This window comes from Haemorhous mexicanus, chromosome 7, assembly GCF_027477595.1.
Source record: "Haemorhous mexicanus isolate bHaeMex1 chromosome 7, bHaeMex1.pri, whole genome shotgun sequence".
NCBI classification, from domain to species: domain Eukaryota; kingdom Metazoa; phylum Chordata; class Aves; order Passeriformes; family Fringillidae; genus Haemorhous; species Haemorhous mexicanus.
Window position 1 is genome coordinate 16,548,267 of NC_082347.1, and position 12,447 is coordinate 16,560,713.

Sequence of the window (12,447 nt, forward strand, 5' to 3'; positions counted from 1 at the left end):
CTTCCAACTGAGAAACACCACCAAAAAGGTGTTACCCAGTGAAACTGAGAATCATCATTGCAGATTTTTTTAGAGAGGAATATGTACTCTTCTTACAAAGGAAACTGTAACTATAACCAAAAAATATTTATAGTACTCTTCACCAAGCTGTTAGTGCAGAGGTACTATAATATTTCTATTAACATGGGGAAAAGTGAGAGTAGTCAACTTGTGAGGCTAGAATTTTATTGTTCATAGGTCAATACATAAACATAACATATTTGCCAGAAACTGAAAATACGACCTGCTGACATTAGGTCAAAATTTTCATGGCCCAAGAACTCCTCTTTTATTCCAACATACAGCAAACGAGTCTGGAAAGTATAAATTTCTTACTGTTAAATCAATTTCACTGTACGGGAACATTTATTTTAGACCACATTTAACAAATCAATTTGGAAAAGAGTTAAATAGACTAATAATGCACACAACAGTAGGATAAATTTATGATCTTGGGGTTTACAGCATGCCATCCTGAATTCCCAGTTTTTGTGCCAATTGTACAAGCTTCCAAGGGATGACCACTAGGAGCTCTTCTGGACAGACCTTCATCTGCAGTACAGGAATTTCACCACCAGAAGAAAGACACAGTTATACTGCCATTCAACAGTTTTATAAATCTAGTATCAAAATAAGCCAGCTATTATAGCCAGTCAACATTAAAGCAAGGAATTCTCATGTGCACTCCAGAAGGAGACTGAAGTTGGTATGGGACAAATGCTGCATAGTTCCCGTATCTTGTCTCCTTTACACTTTTTGGTCATCTAACCTGTCAAATCCTGCCTTAATCTTTTCTAAAACTTCTGCCCAGCTCAAAGTCATGATTGCATTTAGGGCCATATACAATTTACTCTGTTCTTCTGAAGATGCCACTAAAATAAAATTTATGAACCTTAACAGAAAATTGATGCATCTAAGCAGCACTTCATGAAATAGCTTGTATCCCTATCTGCTTATGGGATACCAGTTCAAAAATTACTTTCTTTACTATGCAACAACAGTTTAAAAAAAAAAAAAAAAAAGAGAAAGTAAGAGTTGAACTGCCATCCAACCCCTTAAAAAGCAGGTAGTACTATTTTATTCATATATTAAAAATAATTTACTTTCCCAAAATAATGTACAATTAGAAGAAGCAGTTCAGACTATTTTAAACAGAGCTGGAAAGTGTTTGAAGAAAAACTAAGACTGAATAACATTGCACTGAACCAATATGCTGAAATGCTTTAAAATTCTCACTTGGAGCATTACTGCTTTAACCATGAATGTTTATTTAATATGTGCACTAGGTAGGCTGTCAGACAGTTGCAAAGTTGAGTCTCTGTTTACTTTTTCCTGCCACCTCCACCCCCTGCAAGCATGGTGGCCACCCGAATGAAGATGTTCAGTGTATCAGTGTAGATACCCAGGCATCTAGGAAACAAGAAATTACAGTTACTGCTGTTGAACAGATACAGAAATATTTGCTGTTTCACACCATTATACTTCATTTTAAGAGCCTGCATGAACTATCTTTACAAAACCCAGCTATGTCTGCCCTCAGTGCTTTGTATGTCAAAGAACACCTGTGTTTTGTTCTACCCACCTCTCACAGCAAGAATTATTTATAGAAATCCTAACAGACCTGATCCTAAGTATCCTGCTCTCATACAGGAGCCTCTGCTTTTATATTGAACTTTGATCTATCTCCAAGAATTTTCAAGAAATTACTCTACTTTAATTAATACTTTCAAGTATTACTCTACTTTAATTAGAATCAAACAGAATCAAAGGAGCTAACAATTCACCTAGCATCAGACAGACATTCACAAGAAAGTCACTTGTTAGTCAGACTTGGTCTTACTGAAAAGTCAATCCTTCCTTCCCCATCACACCATTGCAGCTTTTTTATTTAGTGACAAAGACTAATAAATAATAAATGACTACGGGAAGATTAACTGTTTTTGTCTCAACTGATACAGTTATTTTCAGAAAGCAGGTACAAATTCTGCCAGGAATGCTTTAGAAAACAATTTACATTTTAGAACGTATTGCTGGAGGCATGTGACATCACATGCTCAATTCTGTTTCTCACAATGATTTCAGTTTTAATTTCAGTAGCTATTTTGTCACTGTTGTTTTCAAACCCTGTGATTCTTCACATTTAACAGCAATGCACTTTTAAAAGGCTATTTTCGAAGCATACTTCAGTGTAAGTTGAGGCAAATTCTCACCCAGACCCTGAGAGCAGCTGTGGTACCAGAGAACACTTACGCATTGATGGGGTCGTACTTGACCACGCCGTAGAGGGGCAGAGTTTCAGCCCGTTTGACCACCAGCTGTGTGTCATAGAGCAGGAACATGCCAAAGAGCACCAGGCCACCATACACTGCTACCGAATACAGGCCGGCGCCAAAAGCAGAGGTGGGAGGCAGGAACATGGATCCTGGAGAGGAATGGACAAAGATGCTAAAGATCATTATCTGCTACTCTGAGTTAGGTAGCACTCTAGTCACCAGAGCAGAAGTTTTCCAGTAAGCATTCAATTCTCAGTCTGTGGTGTGTGTTTGGTAACAAGAGCTTTAGCATGCACACTGCAGATGTCACATATACAACCTGACCTGTTCATTTTGAACACCCCAGGGAACTGCGCATTCTTCTTCAGGGGAAAGCACCTATGACTACAACAATGACTAAAACACATGAAAGGAAAACAAGTGGATTGACATTTACTGCCTTCCCTACTCATTGGCAGTATCTAAAATATAAGGCATCCCTATCAGCTGTTTGCCAGACTAACATCTGCCAGAACCATAACTTCAAATTCCTTTTCAAGAACAAATATGACAGAACATTTTCTGCTGTACTGGAGTTGCAAGGGCTATATTTAAGGCAAATCTTCACTGAGCAGACCAGCTTGCAACTGTGAGCTGCACAGCAGTAGCTAAAGTTCATAAACTACTTTATATGACAGAATTGTAACAGTATCTTACCGATTGAAGAAGCAATGACAAAACCTAAGCCTATGCCAAGTGGTGCTCCCATGTTCAGGAATTTTTCACTTGGAGCACACATGGCCACAGTTGAGAGCCCCCCAACAATTCCAGCAGTGTACCAGGCAGCTCTGATCAGCAGAGGACCACCAAGGAAGGCCAGAGGAGCCACCACTGCACCCATGACACCTAGGCAAAGCAAAACAACACACATGTAAGACTTGGAACACTACATGCCAAACCCACTTGATTTTCATCTCCAGCCACATGGCATGGCTCAAACGAATCTATACACTACAAAACACCAATGCACTTGATTGTGCTCTTATCTAGAAGGGAGCACAATAAATTAGCAACCTTAAATTTCATTATGCACTTTTTTTTACCACTAGAACACTTCAGGGAGCTCATCTTGGAGAGAAAAAAAGAATAACAAAAGTCAACATACTGATTGGTTCATAACAGAGAAAGTAAGAAGAGATATTTAGCATGGACATATCGACTACACAATAGCATTAGGAGCATGGAACACTGAAAAGCAGGACAGATTTCTGATACAACAATTAGTTAGGCAAGTAAGTCAGATTTTTTTGCTAGATGCTTGCAGGAAATGTATATCTAGCCCATTAGTATCTCATTAGGTTTTTTTCATTTAATAACAATCACTACAATAAACGTAATTTCTTCTTGGCAGACATGTTAGCTCTGGAGAGGCAAATACAAGTCCAGTGTCCAACATCCACATGTCTTTTCTGAACTTGGAAGTATTTCTACCAAAACAGTCAGTATCATTAGTGAGAAACTGAGATGCGTGTCCATCAGGTATTTTAGCTGTGAGTACAGATCAAAAGTAAACTAATACTAAAATATCTTTTTTTTCTAGTCAGGTTTCCAATACCTCCAATCCTGCACAGCTGAGGAATGGTTACTATAGGCAAGAGCACTTACAGAAGTGGTAGTGTTAGAAAGCAGCCACTAAACCAAAGCAGCCATGAAACCATCTAGTTCCATTTTCAGTGTGGAGTGTATGTACCTCAAGTTTAACTTGAGCATGACTTTCAGAAGACTATGAAAAAACCTAAACTTCTGTTAAGGACACTTAAAGACATCTTTCCCTGACATTCAGGAGTTCTCGCTGATCTCTGAAAAACCTCAACTCCCCTACAGCAGTACATAAAAATTTACTTTAAAGCTGGAGTTTTGTTAAAGTAAGCATTTGGTCACACTGAAGCACAGCCATCTCTACAACAAACACTAAAACCACATACCTGAATGCATCATCCACGCAGCATGTTTGGCTATGGGATTCTGTTCATAGGATATGGTCCTGACCAACATTCCAACACCAATCATGGCTGCAAAAGTTGCACCAATTGCCTGAAGAAACAGCATTACAGCGCTCAAGTTAGCATACGGACATACAGTCTCTGTTCTAATCTCCTAGTCTAAAAGTCAACACTTATTCTGAAAACAGCCACCTAATTCACAACTGGAGGGAGTATTCATCGATTCTACTCCTGTAAGGCTACAGTCAAATCTTTGCAGATCTTAGCTTGCAGTAATTTTCATTTATGTTTAATCACTTTTCTAGAAATCCAAATTTAATGATGAAGTTGGCAACTCTCTTGGCTGTGTAAAGTCAGAAAGGGAAAACTCACGGTTCTGCTCCTCACTCTCATTAAGGTACCTGAAATGTGCTAGCCTTCCTTCTTTTCTGGTACATTTCTTCACCCAAAACCAACACCTAGTTTACCAGCTTTTGCTACCAACGATTTTTTTAACCTCAGTGCCTCTTCTTACCCATGATTCCAAGCAGAATCATTCAACATCTACCAAACTGGTCAGAAGTATACAACTTTTATCACCACTGAAGCTTTATAAAATTAATCTCCCTAAGTTATGTAGGTGTTAGCATTTAACTGTTACTGTTTCACTCCATGTAACACACTTGATACATACTAAGCCTACCAGTACTGTTTCAGCCTTGGCAAACAGAGACAGCTTTAAAAGCGCCGCAGGGAAGAGTAAGAATGCACAGGGACCTCAGTTTCTGTTCACAGACAGCAATAGAAACTGTGCCATTACCTTTAGGTAGCTATTTCTAAGAGGTTCTTACTTGCATATGTACAGCTGGTAAGGCTAGCATAGTGGTTTTTGCTCATGCAGTTTATCTTTGACAAACCATCAAAACAGTATAGAAAACACAGGTCAGAATGTGACTAGAATCACCAAATCTTACATCATGATACTTCAGGATACCTGAACAGCCTTTATGGATAAGGACACTAACGTAGGTTAAGTTTTGCCTTACTTTCCACCAAGTAGTTACATTTCTCGGATTTTTTAATATCAACCATCATTTGGTGGCATTCCTCAGCAAACACTTTAATTTTTATAACAAAGCTTACCAGCCAGGAGCCCCTTGTCATGAGGTTCATGAGTGCAGGAGTTCTGCTCACTGCTGCAGCAGACAGAGCTGTCATGCCAATGCTGCCCGCAAAGTACATGTAGGTAGAGTGAATTCTGTCCTTCACATACTGTGGCCAAATACTGAAAAATAAGCAGTTATACAGAGCTGTGTAGTTACCAGGTTCACAACAGAGAGCAGCTAAAAACACAATCAAGCTGTTAAGTGCATTCATAGACATGGATGTAAGGGAGGTTTCATTATAATGATGAAGTCTAGCAACTTCTGCTAGACTTTACAATGGGGACTGAACTTGTCAGTCTTGCTGATTTAATCTAATATTAACTCAGCAGAAAAACTGAAAATTACAAATAATGCTAACTGTAATTCAATTTTAAGCAGGATGCATGCATGGAAAATAGAGTAATGAATACCTTTAACTGCAGAAAAAATAAAAGAATGGTATGTGTATATAACAAACTGCTTTCAGGTAAAAGGTCTACAGAATGTGTACTGGCACCAAGCAGCCTGCTGAGCAGCTCACAAATTGCTGAGTCACAGTGCACATGGTTATCTGACACCACAGGACACAAACGTCATTTTGAGAGCTCTAACAATAGCAACAGACCAAGACATAAGTGAGTTTCTGCAGTATCATTTGCTCACACCATAGAAAGAAGACTTTTCCTGCTAACACTTAATTTGAACACAGTCCGTATATTTTTCCCACTTCACTCTTTTGACCTGTTAATCAACACTTGTGCAGGAAAAAAAAACAGACATAGGTCTATCTATGACAAGCTTCTCATAGACACAAATGGCACATGTTCAGTATAAATGCAGACTGCAATATCCAAATACAAATGCAAAATTAGGCAAATGTCCCCAACACATTTCTCCCAAGCCTATACTTGTTACTACCCATCCTTCAAGTCTAACTATACAGTTTTGTCATCCGCCAGGGTTTTTTTTTTTTTTGACCAACAAGCAATTCAAAGTTTTAAGAACACATTTATTAGATCAAAGCTTATGCCTAGATACTGTGCTTAATGGAGACTTTCTTAACAGCTGTATTATAGTTGAATGAACAGTCTCATAAGAACACCAGGGAAACTGGTCTTAGCAATGCTTTTCAGAAGACCACACTTCTTAAGTTATCTGAGGCACACCTCATAAGACAAATTTATACACTCTTCACATTAGATTTAGCAAAACAAACTCACTCAGATTACTGCTATCCACTTAAGGCTGAATAATTCTAATTTTACTTTAAAAACCTGCAGAGACACAGGTGGGGGTTTACCCTTCAGAGCTTAGAAAAACCTAAGCTGAGTGAACACTGGGTGATAGCAGCTAAAGAGGACATTTGCTCCACTAAAGAGGTAAGCCATCTTACTTACGCAGCCCTTTCGATAGCCCCAATCTCACTGGACATGCCCATTCCATAGTAGCAGAGGGCTCCCAGGCCAACAGCAGCCCCTCCAGCAAGAATGAATTTCCCCAGGCGATCAGCTGTGTCAAGAAATAAACAACACACTCTCTCATTAATGCTTTTTCTTGGATAGTTAACAACATCCTCATGTGAATTTTGATCTATCTGCAATAGGTGCTCCACTTTACCCCTCCTTCTAAAAGCTTCATTTCAAGTCAATTCACTGCTTGTTTCAGTAGTGAAAAACATATTCCTTCGAGTAAGTTTTAAGTTCAGGTAGAAAGATCCTCAGTATTTAAAAAAGAGCTCCTCTACCTTTAAGTGCAGCATCTGCAGATGGCTCAAATGCTGCGTCTTTCAGATCCTGGCCAAGTTTTCCACGCCTTGCACCCATTCTTGCTCTGCTGGCATAACTCTGTTAAATTCAGAAATAACATAAGAAATATTTAATGAAACAAAATAGAAGATAGTCTTACCAACTTACTTGCCATGCTTAAAATTGTTAATTAATCTCTTATTAATCTATGTTTACCTTCATACATACAAAGCAACTGTGCCCAAGGAAAACAAGTGAACATTAATGTTTAAGAACCTTTGTGAAAAACACTGACATATTCTAGAAGTACAGAACCAACGCAGTGAATTCCAGATGCTGGAATATTCAGACTGTATTTCTTCTACTTTAGTCCCACTGTACTAAACACTGTCACAAGCCTCTCTGTTAAAAATAAAAACATAGTCATTACTTTTTTGTTTTGTAAAAAAGCTTTTTGCTTCCTATGCTACAACACTCTTTGTGCAAACACTTCAATGTAAAAAAAAAAACTCTGCACAATACTTTTGTGCTATTTTAGAGACACTAAAGTTGGAAAAGCAGCACAAATTCCTTGCTTTCAAGTCTAACCTTGATTTATAGAACAAACCTTGAATGAAGGCATAGAAACTCAAGATTTTTAAGGTCAACAAGCTAAAAGTAATTATAGTGCGCTGCTCAAAGTCTTAGTGAGTTGCAGGAGCAACACAGAATACACTTATATTTAAGTTCAAAAACAACTTTATGTTTTCTTACCAATTTTTACAGGAATTTTAAAATCAAAATTGCATCTGAGCAGTCAAGGACTCACATCAAGCTGTGAGTTTGTTTCAATACTAAAACACAAAACCTACAAGCATTACTCTCATCAAGCATTAGAGGACTATAATTCAAGGGGTTTACCAGAGCCCTTCAGTTTGGTTGTGCTTGGCAGCTAATGAAATCCAGCCCAATGCTAGAAAACTCACAAACAAAAAAGCCCACCATGTATCTACAAACTTAGAATGCTTAAGAGGAAAATACAAAAGAGGTGAAAAATTTGCCACTAGCACTTTCATCAAGATGGCAGAAGAGCAGCAACAGCCCCTAACAGTTGTGAGCTGCGGGCCTGAGACATCCTCTCTCAGGGAAGGATAAACAGTGTCTCAGGATAATAACAGTGTGGTTTTTAAAAATGCTGTTCAGATCTGTGACTGTCCTGCCATAGCTCAGAAATTGCTCTAACCTATACTACAGCTCTAAACACATATTGGGACTAAACAACTGAAAAGAAAGTTTGTTTTAATGTTATATTTAAGACTCTAACTTGAGAACAGGGAGACAGGACAAAGAACTTCTGTTCCTCCCACCTCACCTAGTAAGGCCTGTCCATCCCTAACTACCTCTTCTGCCCATTCATTTCAAGACACAAGTCAGTAATTGAAACAGGAGATTTCTGCTCTTATTGTCCAAACTTATTGCCCAACTTATTCTGCTCCAAAACCCCTGTGTTTTGACTGAAGAACATTTTTCCTTCAGCAAATTAGAGCAGGTGCCTCAAACAAGCAGAAGGCTCACACTCATCCACATCAGGTGCTCCATGCAAAGTGATTCGTTTAGCAATACACTGAACCCTTTAAAATATGTGCAGTCAGGGCCATCAGAAGGAGAATTACCTTACCTGGCTAGGCTGCCACAGCCTGTATGCTTTTATGCTGGAGTTCCTCAAGGCTGGGGAAGCCTGAGTGATGGTGGGGCGGATGGTCTGGCATGGCAGTGCCCTCAGGCACACCAGCCTGGCAGCCAGCATGGTTGCTGAGATAACTTAACACACTGTGTTCCTGCAAATGCACAAGAAAATGTATTTTGCTGTTTTGTTACATGGTTTTCAGACAAGGTACACTAACTACTGACTCTCAACTACAACAGAAATAATAAAAACCAACCAACCAGAGAAAATCTGTAGTAAAAACAGTATTATCACTGAAATACTGCAATAGGAGGTAAAATCTTCTTAAATACACAGTTTAACATTGCTTTACCTGTATAAGTCTTCCATCAGAGACTTCTTTCTCACAATTAACTCAAAAACAAGATCATATTCCACTTTTCATACGTACAAATTAAACCAAGACCCTTTATGTATTTACGTTTGAGTTACTTTGGCAACTAATCTTCGTTTTCAGACACAACACTGCTTGACTACTCTGCTTTCCAAATTTACTTAAAACTCCACAGAAGTATAAACCCAAATGAGCAAACAGTACAAGATGTATGGTGGAAAATAGTTAGAGAGAGATTTAAAGCCATCCTTTAAAGAACTAGTTAGCTTTATGGGGACAGCATTCAGTCAAGGTCACAGCCCAGAACACTGGTTCCGATCGTCCTAAGCAATTCTGACCAGCAATTCTGACCAGTGACACTCCTCACAGATAAATCCACAGCACCAGCAGAACCAGCCTGTGTGTCCCACTGGTAGCATGAAAACTGCCAGCTCACTGCCACAAATGGTGCACATCATACAAAAAAACCCAAGGCCTTGGAGTCACTTTAATGTCCTTTAATTGCAATTACACACAACCCGTGATATCACGGAACACCCCAACTACCAGTGCCCTTTTTCAAATGGCCCGTCTTATCTTATGGGTACAGTGATCAACATAAGCTAAGAGCATTCTAAAGAAAGGCACATTTAAATACGGGTGAGAAACAAGCCCGAACAGCACTGGACAGCTCGCATTAATCACAGAGGCGTGACTGAGAATATAATAGTCCTGCTGCTAGAAAGCCCCTTTGCTCCGCAGCAGTTATGAAATGCCGCTTTTGTAACGGGAAGTATTCACGAGGTACGTCGCGACTGTGGCACCAAAGGCAGATCTCCCACGGGGATGACACGGCCTGCGGGAACTGACAGGGCCAACTCGGAGATTTTAACTTTCCTTTTTGGAAACGGGCATTTAGAGCAAGGTAACTTCAAGTGCTTTATCAAAAGCAAGGAGGGCGGAGAGCCGAGAGCTAGGACCAGAACACTCTCACATATTAACTGGCAGTAGCGTAACGTAGCGCTGGGGAGTCACTGCCGCATCACAGCGCGCACAAACCCCTCCCAGCCTCGGCAGGGCGGCGCCCGGCGCCCGACTCAGCCCGGGCCGGGTCGGGCCCTCTCCGGCTTTTTTCTGCCCACGCCCGGCCCCCGCCCCGGCCCCCGCCCCGGCCCCCGCCCCGGCCCCGCACCTGCCCCGGCCCGGCGCGGTCTCGCCGCCTCCTGCGCGCCCGATCCCGCTCCGCCGCCGCACCAGGCCCGGCCGCCCCCCGGTAGCGGAAGTGACGCAAGTAGCCCCGCGCGCCCCCGGCGACTGGCTCGCTCCCGCCACGTGAGCCCGGGCCCGCGGCTGCCATTGGCCGGCGGGGCGGTGACGCGCGCGCGGCCGCCATCTTTGGCCGGGGTAGCGATGGTTCTGGAAGCGCGGGGGCAGCGCGCCGGCAGGGGGCGCGCGCGGGGCGGGCTCGGGCCGGGGTGTGCCCGCTCAGGGCGGCGGCAATGGCCGGGGGTTTGTGAGGGGGCAGTGCCGCAATGGAGCGGTGCCATGGCAGCCGTGAGTGCTCTGGGACTGCAGCGTTACACTGCCGGCCCGCTGACCGGGCCTACACCCAGCTCACGGCCTCTGCCGCCTGTGCAGTTCAGTCTCGTCCTTCCCAGCGTGTCAGACAGCTCAGGAGCTTTGCGTTTCCTCTCCTTACAGCAGAGCATTCCCCCTCTGTAACCCCTTTGGAGTTACATCTCTCTTGTAGATACAGTGCATGCTCTAAGGCTGGTGCTCACGCGCCGGATGAGCACAAAAAGCAGCGTTGTGTATGTAAATTACAAACATGGATGCTGCCCGCTCTAATCCCGGCCTCGCAGGGACGCTCCACAGCCCTTCCCGGGTTAAACGTTCCGTTTTGGGCGCAGCTGTCTCCACTGGCAGCTTCCTTCCAACCTCACTCCAAATGGAGCTCTGAGATTTTTTTCCAAGTTGAATCCTAAACTGAGCCTTAGAAAGGACAGAGCAGCACTTCCCTGGACTAGCAAATCCTCAAATTGATATCAAATTTTGCTTTGGGAGCCCCTTTCCAGCTCCAGTCTTCAGGCACACCTGTGTAGTTTCTTTCAACCTTAACACTACATATGGCCATGGTTCTTCGCTGCCAAGTAAAACAGACTGTGAAGGGTCTTGAGCAGGATCAAATACAAATATAATAAAAAAGATATGTTGAATATAGAATTAAGTCCAGAAACAGAAAGAGAGTTACAGATATGCTTTTGAGAATTGTGCAATTAGCCTTGCTGTATCTCAGTGTCTCTTTGTTTAAACTATAAGAAAGGAAATACAGTGACCTGCTAGTTCACAAAATGAATGTCAAGAGAGATCAGCTATGGAAACGGTCTGAAAGCACACCAGCTTGTAAGATCGTAAGGAAGAATTTGAATTTAGAAGAATGAAGCAGAAGAATACATGACAGAAGTGTGGAAATTCCATCAGAGGAGGCCAGACCTACTGGTTTGGGGTTTGAGATCTGATTCTTACTTACTCTGACACTTGTTTGCTTTCTGTTGGAGTAAGTGAAAATCCAGAACTTTGGTGTCTATTGTATTGAGGTCTCCTACAACACAAGAAAAAAAAAAGTCACTTTCAGGCCATGAATATGTTGTTTATTTAGAGACTTGTAGTGCTTATTTCAGAGTTTGTAACACTCTATAATTGTTAGGTACTAAAGGATTCATTATAATAATTAATATTTAAATTTATAATTAAGTTATTAATAGTAATAATTTATGCAAGGAATCAAATTTACTTATTTTGCTACAGCATATAATCATGTAAAGAACTCTCCTGAGACTTTTAAATAAGATACTCATCCCAGCTTTTCCCCAAACTGTTTCTTAAATAGATAATTTTGTCAGAAGCAACCAAAATCTACACAGGGCCCACCCTGCAGCGAAGTCAGCTGTAGAAGCCTTCTCACAGAATTTCCTTTGCTCCTCTATGGTGAACACCTGTAAAAGCTCCAGCTGGCCAAATCTGTGTGAGCAGGGCAGCAGCAGACTCTGAATCCTGAGGGTTTCTCGGTTGGAAGCAGCTGCTTGGGTCCTGCCTGGGGGTGTCCCTGCACCTCTCTCTGGGGCAGACCTCAGTCCCTGTGTCCCTGGTGATGCTGCACAGCTTCCAAGCTGTGCTCTGAGCACTGCAGCTCCTGCCTACAAGAGCAGTGTAGCAGCCGGACTGAGAGGCCTGGCAGGGAGATGAACACCCCTATCACAGAATCA

At 41.8% G+C, this 12,447-nt stretch overlaps 1 protein-coding gene across 2 annotated transcripts; it reads right to left on the reverse strand.

The window, feature by feature from the left end:
• Nucleotides 1–1,287: 1,287 nt before the first annotated feature.
• Nucleotides 1,288–10,500, reverse strand: GHITM (growth hormone inducible transmembrane protein). 2 transcript variants are annotated; one of them, XM_059851235.1, is made up of 9 exons: nt 10,374–10,500; nt 8,821–8,980; nt 7,163–7,262; nt 6,816–6,927; nt 5,417–5,558; nt 4,277–4,385; nt 3,009–3,197; nt 2,290–2,461; nt 1,288–1,449 (listed from the first exon to the last, which is right to left on the reverse strand). In XM_059851235.1, the coding sequence occupies exons 2-9, from the start codon at nt 8,947–8,949 to the stop codon at nt 1,362–1,364; spliced, it is 1,041 nt and encodes a 346-aa protein (XP_059707218.1). In that variant the 5' UTR covers nt 8,950–8,980; nt 10,374–10,500; the 3' UTR covers nt 1,288–1,361. The 2 variants fall into 2 exon arrangements, with proteins under 2 accessions (XP_059707218.1, XP_059707216.1); XM_059851233.1 differs by having other exon boundaries at nt 10,378–10,465.
• Between the last annotated feature and the right edge of the window lie 1,947 nt (nt 10,501–12,447).